General features: G+C 47.1%; 2 protein-coding genes across 4 annotated transcripts in view; both read right to left on the bottom strand.

Annotated features, from left to right (window-relative positions):
* LOC120961685 (serine/threonine-protein kinase NLK) overlaps positions 1–13,127 on the bottom strand; it is a 73,897-nt gene extending 60,770 nt beyond the window's left edge. For 2 of the 3 annotated variants that reach the window (XM_049607889.1, XM_049607888.1), the window contains exons 1-2: positions 12,827–13,127; positions 9,828–10,617 (exon numbers count right to left, since the gene is read on the bottom strand). In XM_049607889.1, the coding sequence (XP_049463846.1) occupies positions 9,828–10,027 (200 nt within the window). In that variant the 5' untranslated portion in view covers positions 10,028–10,617; positions 12,827–13,127. Of the gene's footprint in view, positions 1–9,827; positions 10,621–12,826 lie in introns of all 3 variants that reach the window. The other variant, XM_040385624.2, reaches the window with a different exon arrangement.
* Positions 13,128–13,653: 526 nt separating this feature from the next.
* Positions 13,654–19,952, bottom strand: LOC120950204 (ubiquitin-protein ligase E3B). Its single transcript, XM_040368050.2, has 8 exons — positions 19,733–19,952; positions 19,070–19,299; positions 17,675–18,996; positions 17,426–17,597; positions 15,445–16,446; positions 15,248–15,377; positions 15,008–15,172; positions 13,654–14,937 (listed from the first exon to the last, which is right to left on the bottom strand). The coding sequence occupies exons 2-8, from the start codon at positions 19,240–19,242 to the stop codon at positions 14,653–14,655; spliced, it is 3,249 nt and encodes a 1,082-aa protein (XP_040223984.2). The 5' UTR covers positions 19,243–19,299; positions 19,733–19,952; the 3' UTR covers positions 13,654–14,652.
* Between the last annotated feature and the right edge of the window lie 7,243 nt (positions 19,953–27,195).

Raw genomic sequence — 27,195 nt, 5'->3', positions numbered from 1 at the left:
AAAACACATCCAATGTTAACGACCGGAAAGGTCAACCAACCATAAAGCACGCTGGCTGACTGGCTTGCTGTGCATATTTTATTAAATGCTGCCTAGCCTTTGGACCCAAATATCAAGCCGCGGGAAAGGAAAAGGACGATTTTTTTAAAACAGTTTTTAAGGAGCGCGCTATAAACCATTGCCAAAGTGGAGTTTTGTAATAAACATTCGGGGAAGGTAACGTGCATTCCAACAACTTTTCGGTTGAGTGTCAGCAGTTGAAGATGAAGCAAACCCTCGCTCAACGGTAAGCATAATCGATCCGGCATTCATCCTCTTTGTATAATAGTGTATGTGTGGGAGAGTCTTTAAGTTCCTTGTCGACAACAATGAAGGACGGAAGAATGATGTTAAAAATAGCTTCCATTCTGCATTCAATGCTGTCGCCGTTTGCTCTTTACCGAGGAGTAGCAGCTGCTTAAGCACAGTCAGAGAGCCATCATTCAAACGCGATCCATGCCGTATCCAAACTCACTGGAATCGATTCTTCCGGAGCACCGCAACAAAAGTGGGGAATAACATTAAAACCACCGTCTTTGGGCGTGATTTACCGGAACACGACATAAAGCTCATTCCGTCCTAGGGACACTAGGGATTAGTGTCCTAGGGACGAACGATGCAGTTTTCATTGTGCTTTTGTAGTGCAGTTGCTAAACAAACAACAGCAACAAAATCCTTCACTAAGCTTCGAACCGGTGTGTGCTTCACGAACAATTTCATCTTGCACGGGAAGTGCACTACTATTCATCCCTATTATGCTCGGAAGTAATAGTTAGCTATAAAGAGCAGAAAAGAGAATTTAAAAAATCCACACCACCACCTCTCCAGGAAGGACATGCTCGCGCGTCTATTAGCCAGAGTGAGCGCAACTGTGTGCAACGGTGCAGAAAATGGAACAATAAGCTATGGCGCTTTTCCCCTCACCAAAACACGCTCAGCCATTCCGGGCAGGTTGTGTTGTGTTTTATGCTTCAACTTCACCGAACTTGCAAGTACTGGAGATGCACAGTGAAGGCCAAACGAATGTAATGGAATCATACGGTACGGAGGTACGGAGTGCATTTAGCTATTCGAATCATTTTCTCACTCTTTGAAGATTCATGTAAAATGCACTACAGAAATCTTTGAACTACTCCTTTGGTAATGAATTCATTCACTCTGTGAACCAACTAGCGACTCACTCTTGATTCGTTTCAGTCTGAGTGAGTCACTGGTCAGCACAAAATCTGTGAATGAGAATCGACAGTTTGTTCAGTTCTTTCAAGTGAGTTAACGAACTGCGTTCTCCAAATTGTTTGAGTCCAGTTCGTTCGTTCGCCTAGAAGTGGTTGAAGCCCGTGGAATCACTGATGATCGGAAGAACGAATGAATGATGACTTACTTACACACATTTTTGCCAGCTTATCAGACTGTCCAAACACTGGGCAGAAGAGAAAAAACTACCATTCACATTCAGTTCGTTTATAAAAATGATCCGATTCATATAAGTTCTTCAAGAACGAATGATTTTCCTAAGTATGGTTGAGCGAACCCTAGAGGTGTGCCCCAATAAACAGAACCGTACAATTCAATCAGTTCATTCTAAAGAACGAACGACCTAGGTTAATCGAATCAGCGTTCATCGGTTCTTAATAGATTATAATGTACTGAGTTGTTCATAAAAAGAACATCCTACTCGTCTAAATAAAGAACGCCCTAGTACGCTAGTACGTCGTTCATTTCATTCCATACAAATATGAACGTGAACCGTATTACCAGAACGTTCACAAAAACAACGTCCTACTGATCGAAATAAAGAACTTCCTGGTCTGCCAAATAGTTTTGATGGTGCATCAGCTGAAATGAACGCAAGAATCACGACTCAGAATCAGTTAATCTAAACGAAAGAACTAATCCGATCACGTTCATGAAAATGAACCGAGCTGCCCACGCTTAGTGAATCCGTAGCATCAGATCCCAACTTGTATGATTCAAAGAACTCACTCTACTACTTTCTACGTACATCTCTATGACAAATATTCAGATTTTCCGATTTGCTTGAATTTCAATGCTGAAAATAATTCATTGATAAACAAAATACATGCTACAAGTGCAGACTTAATGAAGCAATTCTCAACTTCATGTTTTGAAATCGAAAAAAAATTATATTGACTGCAGGCACTTTGCACTTCCAATTTCAAACGAATGTTGAATGAATACTCTTTCATTCATCCTTCAATTTTCAAGAAGGCTTAACGATTCGTACGTCCACTAGGAAATTAATACCAGAAGCACACACACATACACACCCCACGCAGCGCACTTAAAACGTTCCGTCCAATTTGCTTGCAGTTGTCAATTAGTGTTCCGGTTACATGGCCTCCAAAGAAGAGTGCGCTTCCCTACCTCATAGCCCTTCACACTTCGATCCAGAGAGCTCGGGTAAAATTAATAAAAATCATCACCATATGTCAAGCGTTCTTGAAAGAATTATTGCACGCTGCTGAAGGCTGAGCCTCGTACGGAGAGAATTGCAAAATGAATTGCAAAAGGTGGTGGAAGTAGCCGTTCTTCGCTGGCTTCTCCCGAACAGACCAGACTCCAGAGTTGTCACCATCGATTCGAAATCGTACTGTGCACAAAAGCTTCTGTCCTGTCCGCGCCACACACAACTCCAAAGAGCCTACCGCCCTCCAGAGCATCCGGTTCGAAATTGAACGATGATTTATGACGTAGTATGGTAATCGAGCCAAGACCCCATCCGAAAAAAGCTTCTTCTGTGTTCGTTGTTCTCCAATGCAGAGTTTATTTTTCACATCGATTTTCACACATTCGGTTTCCGAATTCTCCGTGATTCACATTTCTCCAATCCAATAATACGTTTCGAAGCAGTGACAAATGAATCCACTATCACCCGGGAATGATGAATGTGACAGTGTTTTCAGCGAGAACAATTTCACAACGCAAAAACCATGTCGATATTGAACAATTCTACAAGCAAACAGTTCTGCGATACAAATCTTCAAACTGGAAGCTTTCAACGCGTTCCGAGCGGCAGGCAAGGAAACAGAGAAAATGCTACACTAATTACGGCACAAATCAATTAAATGCGCGATCCAAACCGAAAATGATGGCTTGCCGTTTTCTCCTCCAATGAGTTCAACACACAACGCACAAGAACTTTTTGCCATTCCCATTTCCTGTTCTCGCTCCAATGTATCACTTAAGGGCAAGGGTGGTAAATTGCACTTCGCGCTCGAGTGTACGCCCCAACGCACCGCGTGTCTTTGCGCAAATGATTAACGATTGCATTAATTAGACGCTTTACGCCCGAGCTGCAATTTTGTAAATCGCACTTTGTAATTATGCTTTCTCGTGTGTCTCTGGCGCACCCCGCACTTGCGCGGGCTCGTCGTTCGGTCAGTCTGGACTCTCGTTTGTGTTTGTCTTTCGCTTGATAGCACGTTTTATCTTCTCCAAACAGAAACTCCCATTTATCATAACACGTTTTGGGAGGAGGGAAGGACGGAGAAGAAAGGAGGAATTACGCGCTTCCTTTTCAGAATGTTTCGCGATCGATGATCTTGTTGTTCCCGCTCGGTGCAATCGAAAGCGCATTTAAAGCGAAAAACTCTTTTTGGTGGAAAATGACAGAATTTTAGTTCGTTGAGCAACATTCTCTTTAAATACACAATTTCCGCGCAAAACAAACACATAAACTCTTGCGCATTACATTGTAATATGCCTCGCCGATTCCCGTTACACGTGTGTCGGTGATGTTCAAGTCTTTTGCAAGTCGTGCATATCAATGCACTCGCTGTGTTTATGCGAGCACGCTCACAGTTGCTCACAATGGGAGAAACAAGGAAACACATTAAAACATTAATCATTTCTTGCATGCTTAAAGCGTCTCTCCGTGCGCTTAGCTCCTCCTTTGCATCTAATGTTGTGTATTACGATAGGAAAATAGAAGAAACTTTCAATTAAACTTCCACTCACCTCAGCTCAATTGATGAGCATTTTTTGCTCATCGTAGAACCACCGGGAATGACGACAAGCACTCACGTCCACAGACGCTGAATAAATTTATGCGCGGGAATTGCATAAAAAAATCGTTGCAATTGAATTAAACAAAAAACAAAAGAAAAAAAAACAAACCCAACGCGGACGCGCTGCTGTTGCCTTTGTTCTTCAGCTGGCGCAGCACGAGAATGGAATAGTTGTAAACAATAACCACGCCAACCCACCAAACATCCACCCACCCCGTTGCATTCCCTTGGTGCACTACTACACGCACTGGTGTATGTACGCGTGTACGTAACGTATAGAAATAGAGAGAGAGATAGAGAGAGAGGGCGACAAGCGGATGATGAGGCAAACATTTAGCAGCACCTTTCGTGTGTGATAAAAATAACGCTCACCCCCCTGCCGCAACGCCCCCCCCCCCCCTCCTCCTCACCACCTTCTACAAATGTGTGCGTTATCGATACATTCACGCAAGCCTGGCCCGTTGTGTTGAGGTACACGCGCCTTCGGAAACGTCACGTAACGACGATCCGCTGCCGCCGCGCGAAACGCAACGCGCAAACGTTGACGAGGATTAAAGAGACGCAGCAACACGACGGTGGCTGACACAAACGCCAACCCGAGACGACGGGGACGAACACCCTCAACCACCGTATGGCCCCCCACCATATGGGGAGGCGACCTTTACCACACGAGAGTGCGGTGCTGTATTTATGTGCGCGAGTGTTTGTCTACCACATCATAATAATGGTTCTTTACTACCACCATCGTAGGAGGAAATAGAAGCTAGAATTGTGCTGCCTTTCCTGCCTGGCTGTAGAATGTAGCAATAGACAGATCACATTTCCTCTTCCCTCTTAAAGCGTGTGTTGCATCGTGGTGAGATTGTTAGCTGATACCGATCGCCCTCACACGATGACACACACGCGGTTGAGGAAGGAATCGCTGAAATTGCTTCATTATGATGGGTGTGAGCGATTTAGAATGGGAAAAGAAGTTAAAGAAAAACCATCGATAACGTATTTAATGGATACATTAAAGAGAATTGTAGCGCAACAATTGAGCAGTAAAGTAAAATTGATTCATGCATTTAGTTAAATTGGCAATTAACTTGGGCCCATCAGACCAGACTAATAGTGTAGCTAGCAACGTACAATTCCAGAACAAGACCGGTCATCGACCAAATCCAAACTACACCAACAGAGAGGATTTTCTTCTTGATGCTTTTTAAACTTGTTAAAGCATCTCTTTGTGATTGTTACCTACGAATGGATCTTATTCATAACCACGGGTAAAAACTACACGCCCAAAACTTCCATACTTAAGGAAAAAAGGAAAATATATTAAACTCTTCCCACTGAACATGAGATAACAAAAAGCACGTTAGTATGACAGAGGATATATATTCAAGCGCAGATAGTACTACACACCCTCATCATCTCTTCCCCTATCAAAACTCACACACACCTCGCTTCTCTTCCAGTTGACATGACCACAGCAACTTCCTTAATCACAACACCATCATCTTCGTGCCTTTACAAATCTTTCCTATCCCTTCTTCAGCATGTGGGACTACATCATTCCTTCCCAAATCACCATGTATCGTATCGTACTGCTAAAAATATCCTTCCCAGCGTGTGTTACAAAGGGCCGAGGGAGGAAAACGCCGACCCCTAAGCGCTTCACCGCACGTAGCACACACATCCATCAAACTATGCTCCCGATGACGCCATACGGGCCATGCAAGACACAGCTACAACTGAAACTATTTTGTCGCTCCTCCATTCTGGAAAAGTCCTCGTGGTGTACACAGCAATTGCCATTCTCCTCAAGCTCTTTTGCGGGTGTAGGTGATTATATGTGTTTGCTCGTCTCGTCACATAATTTTTGCCACCCTGCCGACCCTCCCCCCTTTTACTCGAACCACGGTTAATAGTTGATCAAACTATCACCTTCATCGCAAGTGACTCTGCGCAATGATTAGTGTCCCATCTTTGGCTCAACAATTCGACCACTCTCCACACACTCTCTGTTGCAGGAAAAGAGACGAGTGAATGGGAAGCAAACAGACAACCGCCGCCAGATCCTGATAAGGAGAATGTCTCTCCCTCACCTCCCCCGGTCATGTGTTATACATATTGATGATTTACGCAATTGAAGAGCATTCGTTAGGGGTTTGTGTTTGTGCAGAAAAAAAACCTCCGAGACACAGCGAGCAAAAGAAACTAGGTTATCGATAACTGCACAACAAAGCAGCTCAATTCATATTACACGACGTTTGTTGTCTCACTCATTTGTGAGTGGCGTTCGTTTTTTTACTGCTATCATCGCGCAATCAAGGTGGGAGTTATGGGTGGCATGAGGAACAGAGAAAGACAGAGACAAAGACAGAGACAGAGAGAGTAAGATATTACAAAGATCACGTTGAACACTCATTAATTCGCTGGAACTTCCTAACCCCATTCAAACAACGTGAAACGTGATCTCCTCCGTAGAATTGGCGTCGAGTGCGCGTGTGTGTGTGTGGGAGAGGCCTCTTCCTTAGGCTCAGAAATAGAAATCTCAATTACCTGTTCCGAACTACGCGGAATGAATAATTAGACAAACCACAAATTGTCGTCCCCACACACATTCAAACACACGAATTGATTCGTTTTGCGGTTATCAAACACGCTTCGCGCGTCGAGCGTACCTTAGAATATCTCAATAAAAGGCAACATTGTGTCGGGAATGCATCCACCACCAACAACACGGCAAAAGGGGAGTGGCGGAACTCACACTGTGCTTCCCCCTTATCCCCTCTATTGATAAACATCGCTTGTAGGGAAAAGGGACGGACGACGGAGGTTTCAGTAACGGCAGGCGTGACCGCGCTGGGGGCAGCCAAAAAAAGGGTTGCCAAAAATTATCGCACGTTCAATAAAATGTCGGGAGGCGATAGCTTTCACTGGAACGCGCCGATGTGTCACCGACGCATACAAAGGGGGCAAGTTCCCCTTCCCAACAGGGTCGTAAGGTGCTCTGGGACCGATACCAACGGGGCAGGTCTATTTTGAGTTTAGTTGTTACCTGCTTCTTTCTCCACTTGAGAACGTTCATTTTCACTCTCGCTGACACTTCCGCAGGTGATATCTTGCCTCGGTGACATATCATTTATCAAACAAACCTTCCCTTCCCCCCAAGCTTCACCCTCCAGATGCAGGAACTCCGTTGCATATACGTTTAATTAACACCAGGCCCTCGGTAGTCGCCACACCCTGAAGTCGCGTTATCAAACCAGAGAACAGCCAGAGGCAGGACGGTAAATATGATGGAGGATTTACGATTCGGAGAGACGCATGTCTATTAAATGGGGCCAACATTCTCACTTCGATCTAGGTTATACTTAGCACCTCAAACATTCATTTCAATGTTTAATCACAGTTCTATTCTTGAGGGACAAAGTTACTTGGAAGTAAAGTACATTTCTTTTCGGCTATTTTGGAAATGTCTCGTTAGGAATAGATGGTCAAGGTGTGTCTCCGCCTCTCTCTACCTAAATAATAGGTGTGAAACTAACCCATCGATAGAAGGAACATTTCCGATAACCATTTGCTGGTTAAACAGGTGTGGTAAAGGAAGGTATTTTGTTGCTGGGACCAAAGCTGGACCTTAAATGACATCAAGAATTCAAACCAAAATTCCAACCATCTGACACTCGCCAACACTGCCACCGTGACGCACCGTGAGCGTGTGTGAATTGAAGCAGTTGATGCTGAGCGCAGAAAGTATTTCAAGGCCCACTTAGCACTTAGTTTTTTAAAGCGACACACACACGGGAATTTGTACGTCCATAAAGCGCGCGCGTGAACTGACAGCTGGAAGGTAACCTCATTCTCGGCAGGCTGTGACGTCCGATCGGGCGCTGTACTGTGTACACCTTTGTACCCCACACCCTGTGCCACAAAGAAGCCGTCGTTGGGGCCGTGTCCCAATTTCTCAATCAGTCGCGCGATTCGTCTTGTCTTGCTCTTTGTCCGAAAGAAAAAAAAACATTCACATCAGCGGTTTGTCGGCGCGAAGGAAATAAGATGAGTACCTCTCTCTGTTATCAGCGCCACCGTGTGTGTCGATTGCTGATTCCCCGTTTCTCTCTGGAAGCGTGCAACCTTCACCTTACAATTTCCGCAAAGGCCCGGCCCGGGGTGCGGGCAGGAGCATGAGAAGGCCAATAAGGAATCGATCGATCCGGCGCTATTTTTAAGGTTGCCCTCGGGGGTTTTGTGTGTGTGTGTGTGTGTCTGTTTGCTGTTTCTGCCATCTCTGGCTCGATTTGTTAAACAACGCGCGGGACACCACCGTCTTGCCGTGGGGAATCTTCCCAAAGGGTCGACTATTTGGCACAGTTTATCGGACGCTGTTGGCTATTTCGGTGACGTCATGCTGCTGCCGTGTTGCATTGGGAAGATTCATTACGCAGGAGAAGATTAGATTCAGAAGGAAATTGGAATAAAACAAACAAAGCCTCCCATTTGCGTCGTTTGCCGATTCTGAGACGACAGAGAGAAAAAGCGTAATTTGATAGCGTCATAAGTAAAGAGCGCACAGTACCCCGTATAATGACTGGACGCGGCACTGTAGGAGATAAAGTCAAGCGGGAACAGATTGATCACTTTTATCTTGAACTTTCTGTACCCGAGCCGTAACTGAGTGTAATTAAAACAATAAATCAATAATGCGCCTCCAAACAATTGGATGAATTTGTTCTTCTGGGCTGTGAAGGATGCGTTGCTGGGCGACCGTAATGGAAGTTACTGGAGCAGTAGGGTGTCATATTTACCCAAGAAGTCTTTCCCAACTAATGGGAACTAGGCAATGCGTCATCGGGAAGTAAAGACAACTTTGATGTAACTTCCAATAAGACATAGATCTTGAAATTAGATCATGGTTTGGACAACTGGTATGCAGCATGACAACTACTTGCTTGAATAATGTTGAATATCTGCGTAACTTCTTTGATGTCTAAAGAGACGACATTTTGGTTCAATATGACACAGAGGTTCACATGTTTTGTCTGATTGCTTGAGCTTGATTGGACACTCGCACACTCTATTTCTATGACTTTTCGTCTTTTTGTCTGTTATAAGTGGACTTCAGCAATTAAATCAAACTCTACTTCAGTTTCGAGCTACATCTAGTCAAGATATTGGTATTGATAGTCTCCAAATTTCTTGAAGTATCTCAACCCCTAATAGACTGAACAGTAATAGCAAATGCAAACTAGATGCTCCAAGTCCACGATGATCTTCCATTTGCTGGTTAAATTAAACGAGTGAAGTGCAATTATTACCGGTAACGAACTTATCAATTCCAAGACTTTGCCCAGGAATTGGAGCATCCAAAATTTAACTCAGCAAACCACACAACGTAGATTGATTGCTCCGACCGACAGAGGCAGAGAGATTGATTTCTTGATTGGAGGTTTAGGGCTCTGCCAATCTCGCCACCCCTGGGGCGCACACATGACATTGAAACAGCAGCAAACTAGCGCCAAACGCGCCCCACCAATGCTAATCCCTTATCAGTTTCCAGCAAACAGAAGTAAGCGTGCAAGGTGGACGAACAAGCTTAGTCACACTCGCAGCGGAATTAGGTTTGCCAAGGACGAAGGTTATCAACGGGACGCATTCGCAGAAAAAAGGAGAGGAACGATGAAGATGGGAAGAAGAAAACGTCATAATAAATGGATCATTTCAATCAATCGTCTCCATACATCACACACACACACACGCGCTCACACTTACCATACGACACCGAACGCGCCGTAACCGATTGGCCGGTCCGGCTGGACATCCTGCGGGACGGCCGGCGGCTGGAAGTAGGGTGCGGCCGCGGCCAGGATGGCGCCCTGCGGCGCACCGGCAGCTCCTCCTTGTACCAGCGACATCGAGACACTCATGGAGACCCCCCGTGATTGCCTGGCAGGGCCACCGACAGCCGCCATTCAGCCGTTGCGCATAACCCGCGGCCGCCTTCCACCGATCCCACGCCTTACACGCACCGGTGGAGATGAATTAAGGGGAGTTAGGGGCGGACACACACACTCGCGCGCGCGCACACACACACACACACACACTTCCGCGATCACGAGCACGCGACAAGGCGGGTAGTAGGGACACACTCGGTGCTGTTACGGCGCTTCTACGCGATGACTCCGTGGAAAACCCTCCCGGAAAATGTACGCGCGGAATACAATGCGGAACGCGCGAAAAACTCACCCGCTCTCACTCTCTCGCTCTCTTTCACTCTAAGCACAGCACAACAATAACAATGAGGGAGGGGCGCGCCAAAGGGTTTGTTGCCTTTGTGTGTTTTCCCCTTTCGCGACTAGGCGGCCACACACACGCTGGCACGCACAATTGGAAACTTTCTTTCACACACAAACACACAATTGCACAATCACACGCGCACACACGCACGCAAGCACGCACTTCCGGAAATGTTGTAGCAGCAGGCTACTGCTTCTTGAACGGCTTTGCTTGCTTGGCGTTTTCGTTTTTTATCTATCTTTTTCTCACTTCTTCTACACACACACTGCTTAGATTCGGAGAAAAAGGAAAAGGGATTAACTTTTTTATTTTATTTGGGAAACGCTTTTTCGCGTGTTATCTATTACGCAGAAGGATTTGTATGCGTTTTTTCACAGAAATGATAAAAACACACACACACACACACACACACGCACAGTGAGTTTGAAGATAAACATCTTTTAATACACTTCCCCCCCCCCCCAACAACGATGAGGAAGCGCAGAATGCTTGCAATGGAGCGCAACAAAATGGACACTTTTGCTTCTACGCGTTTTTTGTGTTGCTTGGATGTTTGGAAGGAATTCTCTGTTTTTTCTTCTTCTTCTTCTTTGCACTTTCGCTTCGCACCTTTAATTTGAGCACAAATTTCGCGATGCAGGTTTACCCCCACGCGTGTGTTTGTGTGTGTGTGTGTGTGTATGCGATTCAAGGTTAAGAAAGAATGGAAGCGTGAAGAAGCACGACCAGAACGGAACAATAGAGAACCATGGCAGCTCACGCATGGTTTACCACGCGGGCGCATGCACACACACACACACGGGCACACATTTACACAGAACAGAAAGGGAATAATCGCAATGGCATTGACTGATGAAATTTTGCACTCAAGAATCGTGTGCTGTTCTGAGTCACCGCGGTCCATCGGCACGCAGCAGCAGCAGCACCAACTCAATAATACACTGTTGATGATGACGATGATGACGACAATGAAGAGGATAGCAGATACATACAAAACGCGCAGGTAAGTTTTAATTTACACAATCGCAATCGCCTCCTGGGTCGTGTTATTTGTTGTTGTAATTGAGCACTGAGCGGTGCTTTGGTGCCCCCCTTTCTTCGCGCAGGAAACTAATTTCCGCTGCCGGGAGCGCACACACCTACAACACCACACGCGTGTTCCTTCCAACACATGTACGTATCACTTTCCCTGCTTCCTCTTCCAGCCGTGTGTTCTTGGATGGAACGGGCCCTTCAAGGAACAGTGGAGCAGTAGAATTAAAGGCACACGCACACACACACACACACAGTTACCATGGACACGCGCTGTTCCTTTCGAATCGATGATTGCTTTTGACAGAAGATGATTCTCTCTATTTCCAACACACACACACACACACACACACACACACACACACACACACGACTCAGCCTGTCTGGTTTAGCGCAACCGGAAGCTTTCCTTCCACCGTACAAAACACACACACACACATTACGAAAGCATTACACGCGCAACAAACAACACAAAAAAAAGATAGTTTTGTCAGCTGTTTGACGGCGACGGCAGCGTCACAGACAGCCCTCTTTGTGCGCTCGCGAAGGTCGCGAATTAGTCTCCGCCGCGTGATCCACTTTTCAACCGCGATTGAGACGGTGCGCCCGAGATAGTAAGTGTGTGAGGAAGTATTTACGACAGCAGCACACCACACCACCAGCAGCAGCAACAGCGAGCGAGCGCGTCTTGTGCCCTGAAAACACTAGAGAACGCACACACATACACGCACGCACGCACACAGTGTGACCGGCAGAGAGGGGGGAGGGATGGCGTTGCGTAAAAAAAAAACCACTAGACGGGTGGTGGTGGTGGTGGCTGTTTCTTTGCTCTTTCCTTTACCATTTGCACGGTAATTAGCAAAATCGCACGAAACACAAAGCTCAATCGTGACGGTAGATATTGTTTACACTGTACGCACTACATACAATCAGCCGTAGCTAGACAAACACACACAAGCGCAAGTCGAACACAGCCGCTGGCAAAAGCAATGGGCGATTTCCTTTTTGACGAGGGTTCTAGACAACCACCGCACACTAACACAGCACCAACACCATCACCACTACCACCACCACCATCTTTTCTGTATTTCCCCTGGATTGGGAATCCACCGACACGCACCAAGGGCTCTCACGGGGCACACGAAAGGGACGGGATGAATAAAAAAAAAACGGACAAACACCAACACAAGGAAGATGCGCCTACTTGCGTTCCCAGGGTATTGCAGCGCAGCACACACGGATGATGTGCGAACGGAGCGACCAACAAAAAAAAGCCTCCTCCCTTTTCCCTTTGCCGGCCCTAAAGCTTGCTTGTGCTGGCTGACTGCCTGACTGCCTGGATGATTGGGTTGCCTGGGTTACGACGCGTGCATTTTCCTACCCGTGGCCGATGGTGTGCGTGTCTGTCTTTCACTGGACGGTGATAATTTTCACTTACGCACCTTTTGCACTTGTGGTTTCACTGATTCTTCACCACGCACACACACACACAAGCGAGGTTGCGTTCTCACAGCTAGGGGACCGGGGAGGATGTGGTGCTGTTGTTGCCCTTTCCGGAGCCGTAGTTGGACAAAGGGGATGTGTGCAGGCACCGAGGAGGGTGGTGTTATGTTGCACGAGCACGGCCGTCTCTGTGTCGTTCGTCGTTCTAGAGATCCGTTTGTTACAATTTCCCAAACGAAGCGACACAGGTCCGCTCTCCTTGCGTGCTGGAACAATAATACAAAAAACTAGAAGCGCTTCTGGTGCGGATGACACTTTTGGGGCCAGTTCTGACAGCTGCGCCCGTGAGCGGGTAAGCGAGGCGGAATGCTACGAACATGCTGCCTGTCTCGTTCGTTCGTACGTGCTTGAACCGTAGAGGGAAAGAGAGCTGTCAGTGCATGTTCGAATTGGATGCTATCTCTTTCGATCGTTTCGGGTGACGTTGCCTGTCAAATTGTGGTCTGCAGGGAAATGCTCGCATTTTATAGAATTTTAACGATAAAATTATCATTCCAGCCTTTAACAAGATGAAAATTTATTTCATCGTTTGTTTTTTATTGAAATTAATCGAGCTGCTGTCAGATTTTTATTTAATTGGATTTTAAATTGACCTAAAGCGCTGTCTACACGTTTGTGAAAGCGAAGTTACAGCAGCGCCATCTGCAGGATTATTTAAGCGTTATCTTAACGGACAACTTTAAATAAATCCGTTTCAAAATTTACAAATCAAACCGAAAAAAAAAAACACACACACATAGACTTTTTTTTAAATGTACACATGCGTTTTACATCATTTATTTAAACTCGAACCCATATACGTTCCAATATGTATGATTGATTTCAGTTACATCTGATCCATCCGCACTCGCTCTCTCTCTCTCTATGCCTGTCTGCCTGTCTGGCTTGCGGTGCTTTACACATTTTCCCTATTTTCCAATTCCCTACCCACCTAGCGAACTACTATGAGTTCGTTCGGCAAACTTATTGCACCAAAGAACCGGGAGCCCAAGAAAGTGTGTGCATGTGTTTTCAGAATACAGCAACCGTTTACAACGGTTCTCCTTCCTGTTTGCGCATTCAACTCCCTTCCCTTCGCTTTTAGATACACACGATACCACACAGGTTCAAAAAATAGTTTCCTATCTTGGTTACACAAATAGAGTATAAATATTAGATTATCAATTGTTTTTTTTACGCTGCCTACGGGGTTTTATAAACTGATTTTATAAAATAAACACATTTGACGTGCCTGATCGACCGGTTTTCCCTTTTGTCTACCTTTGCTGACTCGGTCTCATTGACTCCTTTTGTTATGCTTTCCTCGCTACACATAGAGACACTAAACGCAATACGTTACTGTTGCTACTATTGATTTACATACACATACATATACACACACATCAACGGGACACATTTGGGTACACCGAAAACACACTGGCTGTCTGGGGTTTTGCGAAATTTCTATACTGTTGCACCTAAAATGTGTGGATCTCTGTTCTGTTCTGTTGATTAGTGGATTGCACAATGCTTGCTTGCCTCTAAATACCTTCCAAACACGTGCGCCGGGCTAAGATTCTCATCACTGGGGACTCATTCTTTGCTGAGTTTACTTTCTCTCTCTCTTCCTCGATCGGATTAGCCCGTATCAGTAGTATCCTACGCTTACTATCACAGTTTAATGGATTTAATATACGTTTCTCCCCCCTCCATTCATAAGATATATAATTCTGGATATCCGGCTTCCGCCCCATTTTCGGCAGCAGAAGGAGGGAAACACGACAGCTTACGACAGCTCGAACCCGGTGTTGCTGGATATGGCGTACCGCAGCTTGTCCCGCAGCATGCTCTTCTTCTGGTAGTTCGGCAGCTTCAGCAGATTGAAGCAGGTGGACGAGGTGGGCAGCCGGTTCAGCGGATCCTTCTTGCGGATCGTAAAGAAGCCCCGTATGACCGACCCGACCGTGTCGCCTATGTCCTCGTCGTCGCCCACCTCGACGCACCGTATGGAAAAGGGTGGCTCTAGGTGTGCAAAGCCCAGCAGCGGTGGTTTCGAACAGCTCGTCACAAACTAAAAATGAGGGGGAGGAAATACAGGTAAATAATGTCACATTCATGGGAGCACCGATTCCCCAACAAACCTTCAGGAATAGCTTTTTCTCCTCCTCGGTGAAATCTTTGGCAAGAATGTCCCACAGCCAACCGACCACCCGATGGCCGTCGTGAAATCCGCCGTAATACTGGGTGTGCTTTCGCAGATCCTTCAAATCCAGCGGCGATGTGTCGCCCGAGATAAGCCGTTGGAGCTACAAATTCCAAAAAAAAAAAAAAACAAAATTAATTCCAATTGAAAGCCATAATTGCACTAAGAAATGGCCAACCTCCGGGGTGGAAAACAGCGCCAACCAGTCCGGATTCACGATGCACCGAAAGCCGCGGATGAATGCGGCCGTTTGATCGCGGATTTGCGTGTGCATGCGGAAGTATGCCATGTAGTGGATGTAATTAATTCTGCAAAAAAAGAAAGGGAAACCCCCGTGTTAATCATCATTCACCCGCAAAATGTCTTGCACCCTACTTGTTATCATTGTTAACCGCTCGCGCCCTCCCACCCGGATGCAGCTCGTGCGTCACTATCTTCCCCATCACGTCCTCGTCCACGCTGAACGTCAGGTCGAGATCGGCCACATCGCCCTGATAGTGCTTGATGAACGTAAGGCTCCGGTACAGCTCCTTGTCGAGCGACGGCAGCTCGTCCATACAGCTGTACAGGGCCTGCTGCGTCTGCCCGAGCACCTGCGACAGGAAGAAGGACGCAAACGGTACATCCACCACGATGCCCTCGTACACCGCCTTCCCGAGCATGCGCCCCACAAACTCGAACAGTGCCAGATGATTCTCCTGCATGTGGGACGTCGGCGAAGGGTAGAGCCGCTGTTCCGTGGTCGTTTTGAACAGATTCAGCGACGGATCAAACACACGCTTGATCGTTTCCTCGAGAAACTCCTTAAACACACCGTCCTGATCGATGCCCGCCTCATCCAGCCCCTGCTGGTTGATGAACCGCACCCGGATGACCCCCTTCAGGCCGTGCGGTGGCAGGGCGGCCAGCTGCCGGTAGCCATCCTCCACGATGCGGTCCCGATGGACGGTGACCAGGGCGGAGCTGGGCGATGCGCAGGCCGACTCGGTCAGCCCCAGCACCGCCTTCTCGTTCTGCACAAACTTCCGGAACAGCTGCACCCGGTCCTCGTGCGGTATGATGTGGGGCATCTTTTGCAGCAAGATCTGGGTGTGCTTTTTGCCCTTCTCCAGGTCGGCCAGAAAGTGGGACGGTCGAATGTCCCGGATCAGCCAGTGGTTGGGCGGTGCGAACTGCCGCCGGCAGTCACGCCGGTATAGGCAGAGCAGCAGCGTGTGGATGGAGACGAACAGTGGGGCACTGGTGGCCGTCTTGGCGTCCAGTATCTGGTCCTGTATCGTGCGGTACAGGAAGGTGTTGAGGAAGTGGGACAGCACGATGTAGTCGTTCAGCGTGAACGGTGTTTGCTGTTCGTACATTTCCAGATCGTCCAAAATGCTGCGTTTGAGAGAGGGAGAGAGGGAATGTATTAGAAAGAGAACTTCAGTGTAGTGGTGGGAGCTCGGAATCGGACCTACCCGATTCCGAATCCGTGTTCGGAATCAAATCCGGAGGCGATACAAGAGCATATTCCGGAGCCGATTCCGATTCCGGAGCTTATTCCGGAGCCGATTCCGGAGCCGATTCCGGAGTAGATTCCGGAGCCGATTTCGGAGTTGACTCCGGAGCTGATTCCGGAGCCGATTCCGGAGTTGGTTCTGGAGCTGATTCCGGAGTTGAATGCGGCAATGGAATCGAATTTGGAATCGGCTCCGGAATTGGTTCCGGAATCGGTTCCAGGATTTGACTCCAGAAACGGAATCGGCTCCGGAATCGGAATCAGCTCGGAATTGGCGACGGAATCATAATCGGTTCTGGAATCTAAATCGGCTCCGGAATCGGAATAGGTTCCAGAATCAGAATCGGCTCCAAAAACGGAATCGACCTTGGAATCGCAATTTCTTCCGGTAACATAATCAGAATTGACTCCAGAATTGGAATTAGCTCCAGAATAAGAATCAGTTCTTGAATTAAAAGAAGAAGTTTCAGAAGCGAGATCAGTCCGGTAATCTCCATGAGAATGGATCGTTTACAAGTAAATTTTGATTCTGTTTGGCTATCAATAGGTAGCATCATTGGATCCAAACGTCTTTTCTTATGGAGATGTCGAAACAGACTCCGATTTCGGAGCCAAATCCGATTCCGGAGCCGATTTAGGTTCCGGAACCGATTCCGATTCCGGAGCCAATTCCGGAGCAGATATCGCAACTAACTCTGAAAACGATCCCAATTCTGAAGCCAATTCCGGAATCACCTCCGGAGCCGACTCCGGAAACTGATTCCCGCGCCGATTCCAACAAACTTTGGAGCTAGCCAGAATCGATTCCGATGAAAACTTGCCATCACTACTCCAGAGGAGGAAAACTGTTCAACTTACGTCACGTAGTGCGTCATACAGTCGCAGAACAGGGAGAGAAGCAGCAGCGGTGGTGCATAGTTCGTTTGACTGACTTGCAGCAGCTCGATGAACCCCTTCAGCCCACAATTCGGTCCAATCGATCCCAACAGCAGCCACAGATCGTGCAGCACGGTGTCATTGTAGCAAAGGCCTGCGACAAATGGAAACAAAAACAGTTAGCAAACGTCCACTTCCCTCCCCCTCTCGCCTTTACCGACGCATCCTCACCCGAAAGAATGTCCAGCCGCAGCTGCGACAGCGCGCTCAGCGCCGCATGGTACATCGAGCAGGTCAGCGCCACACGCGAAACCTCCGCGCAACCGAGCTTCCGGTACATTTTGCCCGCCTTGTTCGGCTGGCCCTTCATCGAACTGCGCTCAAACGTTAGCGCTCGCTTCAACAGATTCCCCGTACTGTTACCGCTCGGGATCGGATAGTCGATCGTCTCGTACCCAACCGCCAGCTCCTTCAAATTGTCCCCCAGCAGCAGCTTCACGATCCGATGGTTCCACAGCAGATGGATCTGTTTCTTGATCAGCGGCAAGTTTTCGTGCTGCAGCCGATCCTTCCCGGGCGAGAACCACCCCAGCAGCTCGTGCCACTGCGTGAAGGCACCGCCCGCCTGGCTAAGGCTGTTCAGTATCCCGTTCAGCAGCTGCGTCACCACAAACGTGAAGGCCGGATACGCCAGCTTGGCCGCATTTTCCGGCGCCTCCAGATAGTACAGATGCACAATGTTCGCGAGCAGTGCGAGCAGATTACTGTTCTGCAGGCTGGCCACCACAAACTTGGTCGACTGTTCGCCGCTCAGCAGGTCGAGCGTCTTTTCGAGCGTCCCGTGCGACTGCACGCTCACCAGACACTCTGGCGTGTACTGCTCCAGCTGCATCATCATCCCCGGGACGGACAGAATCTGCACGAGGAACTGGCTGAGCAGATTCTCACTGAAGCCGGACGATACGAGCGGCCGCAGGGCAAGCGTCACCAGTGCGGTCAGGGAGATGGGCTTCAAGTTCACCACCGGCCGGCAGGTGCCCTTCACCAGCACGTTGCGCAGCGTTAGGTAGAACCCTTTCTGCACCAGATCGCCCATCACGTTCGCGCACAGCTGCGTCATGCCGGGCTTCAGCCCAGCCAGCGCCTTGTTCCGCAGCAGGGCCCAGCTGTTGATGGACGTGAACGCAACGAGCGTGTGCAGGTATAAGGCCAACGTGATGCTGTCGCTGTGCACCTCCGGCTTGAGCAGCTCGATCGCGGTGCAGCACCGGTACAGCAGCTTCTTGATGTGGCGTATCCAGGCCAGACTGAGCTCCTTGTTGAACGCCACCCCGATGTAGCTGGTTTTGGGCGAGTCCGAATCGAGGCTGGCGACCAGATAGCGGCACAGGCGCTCCAGCCGCTCCCGGTGCGGGGCCGATTCCGGCGCGCTCGTTTCCGCCTTCCACTGGAGCAGAAAGTGGCTGGCGGCACCGTACACTGTCAGGCTCGGTTTCAGCTCGATCGGTTTGCCGGCGTTGGTGACCGGTGGAAGCAGTTCGTCAAATTTATTGCTGGAAAATGGAGAGGAGGGAGCAATGTTAATGAAACACGATCTTCAACAAAACCACCATGTGGAATACTCACAGAATTCTTTGCCGAAACTTGGTGCGTGCCAGCCAGCCGCGGATGGTGCGCTGCAGCAGCAGTATCGAACGGTCCCGCCGCTCTTCCTGGGCCCGCTCATGGGCCCGCTCTTCCCGCGCTGCCTTCGTTTGGACGAGGAAACTATCCTTGTTCGTTTCGGTACGCCCAAACATGTCTGTTGCTGATGTTGTTGTTGCAGTTGCTATGCGAAGTTTCCGTTTCACCGCGCACTAAGACCCGAGAAAAAAGGGGTGTGGAGAGAAAGGAGAAAAACGCTAATAAAAACACAGTGCGCTGCTAATTTACCCACCCCGCGATGACGTCTGACGGGTGAGGTCGGGCGTGTCGGGAGGCTGTCGGGGAGGTTGGAGGCCTCTATCTACACGTCTCGACACGATGCAACACAACAAAAACTTGCTGCAGCGTATAAAGTACACCCATTGCAATGGGTTGAAAGTTCTCCTCTTCCGTGCTGTACTGTCCCGTCCCTCGGGTGACTCAGGCACTGTCTGCTTCTTGCGCCCTTCGCCCTTTCACCCGACTGTTTTCTTATCAACATCCCGAAATTCGATGCGCCCCGCGTATATACATTACCAACAACACAGCACCCTTTGCCTGCTATGACGCTGGCACAAACTGGAGGCAAGAGCGAGGGAAACGTACCTTTATCGCTGCTGCATGATGTAATTCGCTCGCGGAAAACTTATGCCCACTGGCCCACTGGGGAAGCGAGGAAAGCAATAGGGAAACAGCGGACACTTTTGCTTTGCTTTCGTTTTTGCGTCACAATTCAAGAAAAACACACAAGGAGGTAGCAAATTTTCCGTCCCTCAGCTGTTGTGATTGTTGTTTTTTTTACTCTGTCTGCTCTCCGTTGTTTTTCGCTGTCAAATTGCTCGTCACGCACAGTGGGAAGCGCCGCGGTCAACAGTGCTTGAAATCGATAAATTATGGGAATGAAAATATAATAACAATGCATAAAAATGAGATAAAAGTACATTTTTCTGTTTTTTAATTTATTTTAAACCTGATAATGTAACGAGCTTTGCAAAAGGATAAATGATTTATAAAAGCGCTCACATAATTTGTCCTATTATTCATAAACGTCACATTCCTACCCCTAGCAACAGTTAGCAAAAAGGATTTGAAATGGCAGTTGATCATGACAAACGGTCTCACAAAAGATCGTGGCATTTCATGTGGCTTATAATTGTGTGGAAAATGGATTATCATAAAGCGTTGAACGCCGAAGACATTTAAAACAAGTTGTGTATGCAAATTCTAATTTAAATTGTAGTACATTATTGCTCAGTTCTTTCAAATGACACTTAATACCTAAATCTGGTATGTAGTTGACCAGTTCAAATCTTAAACAAAAGAAATAAAGAACTGCAATTCTCGTTATTTTTTTTCCTAGAACACAGTGATAAGGCCACATATCTCTCTCTCTCTCTCTCTCTCTCTCTCTCTCTCACACACACACACACACTCGTTCTCTCTCAGAGCGTTTGCATCTTCCGCTCAAAGATTGCTCCAAGATTCGTGCCCATAGAGGACCACCGAACAAATTAATCGGTATCGAAGTCTTCTGCAGCTCAGCAGTCGGTAAAGCACATAGTATGCACCGTCCCAAGATAGCAGAACTGTTTTACTACCTCGAGATTGTCGCCGTTAAGTAATACACTGCGTCCCAGTTTGGCCCTCAACACAGTAGCGGGTTTACCCTCTGTACATGATTACGGGGGGGGGGGGGGGGGGGGGTCGGAGGGGGTACTCGGCATCCGTCTTTGATTATGTAACATTTCAACTTAAATTTTGTTTTTTTTAACGTCTATCACCTACGGGGCCCTCCTTGCTTGCAGTGCCATATTCTATCAACTGTTATAGATAATGGACTAAAGATTCGCGAGGCCCTTCCTCGACGGGGCCCCTCGCAATTGCTTACTTTGTGGTACAGTTCAAATAGTGTACACGTACTTATCGTGTAGAGGGGTGCTTAATTTGCGTAGAAGCAATCTCACACGGGCGGCGTCGTCTAGAGAATGACCATCCTGAATGAAGACGTCTTCGTATCTAGCGTACCATGCATCATAGAAAACTCCTGCGTCCGGATCGTACAGGAAATCTTGGATTCCATTTGCCAACGACTCGATTGTCTTCTTGTTTCCGCTAGCAGCCGTCGAAAAAGTTCGATTTGCTAAATTTTCGATCTGCTGCTGCTGCTTCGCGACGAGATTCGTGAGCTGGACGATGGCGTTTCGCAGATCCTCTTGGGACATTTACGTTATTTGATGATTTCGCTAAAAAGACCTTCGGGATGCTTCTGAACTTTTCCTCGTTGCTAAATGTTACAGTTCAAACGGAAAGCAAATAAAAGCCAACCTGCTCGTTTGGTGGTTAACTATGAACTAATTTATTACAAAAGAAAGCATAGGCTACTATGCCTAGGAAGCGAAATTCTGCTGAGGCAAAATCCACTGTTTGGTAGTCATAGCCTACTACACTTTGCTTACCGTTAAAATCGCCACTGCCTCAACATCTCATCTATTGTACTAATTTTGATTCCAAAAACTAGGATTCATCTCAATCTCATTCAACAAACATAAGTCACACTAAAAAGCATACGTTAAATTCAAAATGGCAAGAGTCCTGAAGGCTCAACCCTCTTCCAACACCCATAACAAGTGCACAATAGTCCTGCTTTGCAGTAAAACGCAACACAAAACCCAAATCATCGAACAAAACAACCCTCTCAATGGTACATTTGTTTGGGGGCACATCAGTTTGTTTTGTCCCACTGGATCAATCCATCCCTCCAGCTCCACCCATTGTTACCTCACAGGTAAGATGCGCTTTGCCAGAAGAAGAAGTAGAACCAAAAAAAAACCCTCTCGCACCACTCGAAACTGAACCAGTTCGCATTGTTCCGACTCAAGTGTAATCCTTTTTTGGGACGGCTTTACCGAAAATCGCGACCAAACGCACACACACACACACACACACACACACACACCATTTCGCTGCCGCTGTGTTCGAAGGTTCCCATTGAAAACCTGTCAGCAAACAGTGGGTAGGTGGATTACTAGGTGGCATCCGCATGATCCTTTTCGTACTCGCCGCCGCTGTCGCTCATTGGATCGCTTGTGCTTGTGTCCTTCGGGCGATCTACGGGGACAATCTTCACTGTGGAAGCGAGACATGTTTTCATTGCTAATTACTAAATTCTCCGCTCATTATCTGCTGCTGTCTGTTGCAAGTCTCGAACAGTGGGAGCTCCCGTTCTCCCGTACGCGATTAGACCAAAGCGGACTGACTGACTGTCCCTGTGACTGTGTTTTGTGCGTTAATGATATGCCCAAGCTCCCAAGGCCGAAGATCGTTCACTCATGCGTGATTGCAGTCCTCCGTTGTGTGTGTGTCCCCTGTGTCCCCGTAAACAGCATAAGCCCTAATCTTGTCTTTCCTCACCGATGCGACACCGATGCCGGAATAGGACTACGGTGTGAGTGTGTGTGTGTTTTTGGTGAAACAATTTCACCGTCCGGTTTTGGGCGCATCGAACCGCATCCGGGTCTGTTGTCTCTGCCGGCCCGCGGACACACTCAACACCGAAAGGAGATAATCCACTAACCCCAGCCACTGAGTGTCCTTTATGGGACATTTTTTTTTTGTTTGCAAATCGCTTGGAATGTTGTACCTCGACAAGGGCAGTTCGCTCCGGCGACAAAGAGAGCCACCGAAGCGGAAGAATGCGATGAACATATGGGCCTGGCACGGAAAGCTCATTAGCTACATAGAAGGCCGTGGAAGGCGGTGTGTTTGCGTAGTTGATGCGCCAATGCGCATTCGGGCGCAAAATTGCCAAACCTTCTGCTCTGGTGACAATTCTAACCAGCGCACAAAGAGCAGCAGGCCACGGGAGTCCCTTTTTCGGAGCAGCAGCTCATGCCTTCCGGGTAGAATCGCAGAACGTATCAAATGGTTACATTTCTCCTGAAGAAACATTTGGATGGAAGAGAAAAGATGTCCGCCTGAGGGAGAGAACAATTTCAGTGTCACACAAACGCAAACGCGATGTTGCCCGCTGCGGCCCACTGTATCTCTTCGCGAGGTTTGCTTCACAAACGATCGAGGGCCCCTTGATCGTGGCGCGCACGCCGTCGATCGCTATCGGCGGTAATCTTTCTAATTGGCTAGCTTTCTTGATATCTTAATTGAGGTTGTTTGCTGGGGTTGTGTGTTTGGATTGGTGTGTGGAGTGCTACGTACGGATTGAAGTCCGCTTTGATGAACGGGGTAGAACCGCTATTCGTTGACTAATTGTGTTAAATTGATGGCTAAAACTGCTGCCATTTTGCAGTAGTATGGCCGAAGGGATGTCGTAGTGTGATCGGGACAAAGCTAACAAAGCGCTCAGCAAAAGGCGACGCCTTTAAGGGGGAGCTGAAAGGGATATTTGATGTTGAAATTCTTTTCAAAAAATGTCGTCCTACGTACATTTCTTTCGTTATCCAATTCCACACTAGTCGACCTAGTTTTATTTTATTTTTATTTCTTTTTTTTTTGCAATCCTAAACACACTCTTCAAGCAGTGTGGTGGTGTAACACGCCCGGCTCGCAATTTTCGCAGAACGACACTTTATTACCGGTCAGCGCTAATTGGTTTTGGCGATTTGTGCGACATTTCGGGGCTACTCTGCTACTCGGTCGCCGCACAGTCGGCATACCGGTCTTTGAACGCGAGGGTACGCGAGATAAGGAGTGACATACTCCCTCCCCCCTCGTGTGCGGCATCTGAGATCTTTTCCCACCTTTTTGAAAAGCTAAACCGACGACGCCAGAGACCGGTAGCCCTGTGGCCTCCGCCTTCCCTCCATCACCCGTAATTAGACGACGATTGCCTGCCGCCACGAAACGATCTGTGCGGACGTGGGGTTGCAATAATTGCTAGACGTTTGCTGTTTTTTTCGTGTTTGCATTTTACCACTTTTTTGTCTATTCCTTTGAAATGGCGTGTGTAGAGCGTGGAATGAAATGGTTACTCAGCGGTTGGAATTTCACCAGCTAGAGCTAGAAGAACACTGTATATGGAATGGATATGTAAATGAAGCATGCACACACACACATAGAGACGCTTTGAGAGCACTTCTTGAATCGCACATTCCATGGAATGCTTTGATAATTATATCTCGTGGAGGTGATCTTTCGGTGGAGGTAGGCCTTAGTAACCAGCTGAACTTATGCGCCCAAGCTTTGGGGCGATACTTGCAAAAGGTGCATTAAATTTATTTAATATCGAAAATGTTTAGTAATACTACAGATGAGTGCTTTGGAATATCGTTTTTATCATTTGTTGGTAACAATTGTAGAAAAAGTTTGTGCATCAACAATTGGGACCTCTTGATTGATAAAAGCTTAATTTTTTAAAATAATTGTGTATCTTTTCAAGACGAAATATCTCCCAGAGGTGAATATTCTGTTTGCTGCATATGCGATTTGGCAGTCCAAATTCCTTAACATGAATTTTTGGACAAAAGTTAACAAAAATATTGGTATGTCAGGATCTTCTCGTGGTTTCTTGTATAGTTCATAGCAAAACTTTCATCACTTTTCCTCAACATGAATATCTCTTCCAGTTAACGGTCCCTTAAAGATTCACCAGAATAGAACTATCACTGTAGAACTAACATTGCATTTCTAGTTTAATCTAATAAGCTTTATAGTCCTGGAGCCTTGTCCCTGTGACTAATCTTTTTTTCTATTCTGATGCTGGTGAATGTTTCTCCTTGTTGATTAACATCTACATCTGGTCTCGGACATGTGTGGCTTAGGCATTCTTAAACCTACCCAGGTTATTGTGTTAAATAAGAGGAAACAGTTTTCAAACTTTGATTGCAACAAAAATGGGCCTTCATATCATATAATTCATTATAAAGAATGAAAATTTTGATTGTGTACAGCAGTGGCGGATTTAACGGTACGCGGACTGAGCGGCCGCGGGGGCCCCCGTCAATTTAGGGGCCCCGTGGATGGTAATTCCAGCATATACAACAATGTGTACAGTAGTCTTTTCGAGAACTTCGGTGCCCAATAGGGACCCCATGGACGAAGAGACTCATACTTGGTGTTTGGTACTTGGTGTCTAAAAATGATATCGAGCAAGCCCTTGGTTTTTCTTATTATATCGTTTCATAGACTTGAAGCAACGATCAAGTATAATGCGTAATTCGTTGTTAGGCAGTGTGTTAGATCGTCATCAAGAAGTTTGTGATCTAGGCGTTACACTGAACTCTAGTTTAAATTTACGTTTACCCGTTGACAACACTGTTAACAAGGCATACAAGATGCTAGGTTTTTTCTTTTCACAATTCATGTCATAATGTAGTCATGTCTTAAGTTTTATGTCGTTGTTTACTTGTCTTGTGCGCTCTTGGGTAATGTACTGCTCAATACTTTGGTTTCCGAATTGCACTACGATGATTAACACAATACAGGCAATACAACGGAAGTTTACAAGACTTGCTTTAAAATGCGACCAATTTAGAGGACTCACAACCATGCCAAGTTATCGCTCACGTTATCTGCTTGGCCTACAGACGCTCGAGCACCGTTTTAAGGTAAACAAATGTGTATTTGTTGCTAAGATATTAAAAAAAAACAACGAATTAGACGTTGTCTATTATAGAAGAGCAACATCTACGTGCCTTCGAGACCTCTTCGCTCTCGTAACTTGCTTTTTGGTGAGAGCAGGCGTATTTTATATGGGTACAATGAGCCATTACTAGCTATGACAAGGCAATTCAATACATGGTCTTATCACTTTGATTTTAATTTATTAACGAATTAACGACCAACGCATGTAAAGAGAATAAATGATCAATTTCCAATTTTTGCGACACCGGATTAAGCCAGATGTCGATCTCCCCTCCCCCTCCAGCAAACCATTATGGCTCAACTCCTTTTAGCGCTTCGGGCCCCTGACACCCTAAATCCGCCACTGCTGTACAGTCCATAGCGTACTAGTTCATTGTAGATTGCCTGCCAACTATTTAATTTGTGTAATTGGCACGTTGTTACATACAAAAAAGGCTTAATTTTTGTTTACATTCCAATTTTTTTCCAAAACCGGGGTTTCTATACAAACGTCTGCTTGATCATGCATCGGTAAAGGATATAACTATTATTTTACTTTAAAAAAGCTAAAAAAAAACTTCAATAAAATATAAGTTTGAAAGATAATTTTCCCCTAAATGGCTCGCCATTTGCGAATGAAAAAGAATATTGTGCAACAAAACAATTACACTTCTATCGCAGTTGAGATGCAATGTTCCCCCATCCCACGCGAGGTTCTACTCGTACCAAAAAACCTTCAAGGGAACCATTATGATAAGCAACGGAGAGCATTACGAGAGAGGCAAAGCAGCGCACGAAGACGAGCCACACCTAAACCCCTACCGTCCCCGTGCCCAATGCTGCAAAAGCGATCGAACGAATCATTGAGCCCCCCCCCCCCCGCTGTCCCGCGTCCCCATCCCACCGGGAAAGGGCTACACGGCACCGGGGCCGCACGCCAAAGGCGTCTCAGTTTGCAATTTATAAACTTCAAAATGTCTTGTTAACACATTCGTATAATTCAGCCTTCGGTGTGGTCTTCCATTTTATGATGCACACGCGAAACAGGGCGCAAAAGCCGCCCGCAAAACCTTCCCGCAAGATCACTGTGTGAGTGTGTGAGTGTGTGTGTGTGTGTGTGTGTGTGTGTGTGTGTGTGTGTGTGTGTGTACGCGCGTCCGCGACTTGCAGCAGGGCTGCGGGGGGAGGGAATTGCATCGAAGTCGCCTCATTCGCTTCGTCCGGGATGGGTTTTCTCTCGTCTGTCTTGTGCGGCCGTTTCATGAGCTGGTGGCGTCATGGCACCAGCCAGCTAGAGGAGGGGGAGGGGGAAAAGGGATGAAGGCGATCGTGCGCCTCTTCGGGAAACGATAAAAAATCACAGATCATAAACTGCATCCGCCCTTTGGATGATGCGAAGCTTGTAGCTTGTGCCTCTCTTTACTCGAGCGCTGTTCGCGTGCAAGTGAAACCGTTTTTTAACATACAATCATATTTTACAGCGGCATAAAATA

Source organism: Anopheles coluzzii, chromosome 2 (genome assembly GCF_943734685.1).
Source record: "Anopheles coluzzii chromosome 2, AcolN3, whole genome shotgun sequence".
In the NCBI taxonomy this organism is placed as follows: Eukaryota; Metazoa; Arthropoda; class Insecta; order Diptera; family Culicidae; genus Anopheles; species Anopheles coluzzii.
The sequence above is the reverse complement of the archived record's forward strand: the minus strand, read 5'-3'. Positions and strand labels throughout refer to the sequence as shown.

Bases quoted from the DNA above. Each gene is read 5' to 3' on its own strand.
- LOC120950204 (XM_040368050.2), bottom strand. From the start codon at position 19,242: ATGTTTGGGCGTACCGAAACGAACAAGGATAGTTTCCTCGTCCAAACG. The intron at 18,997-19,069 runs GTGAGTATTCCA...TCCATTTTCCAG, and splicing joins AAGTTTCGGCAAAGAATTCT to CAATAAATTTGACGAACTGC. The intron at 14,938-15,007 runs GTTTGTTGGGGA...CCTCATTTTTAG, and splicing joins AGAAAAAGCTATTCCTGAAG to TTTGTGACGAGCTGTTCGAA.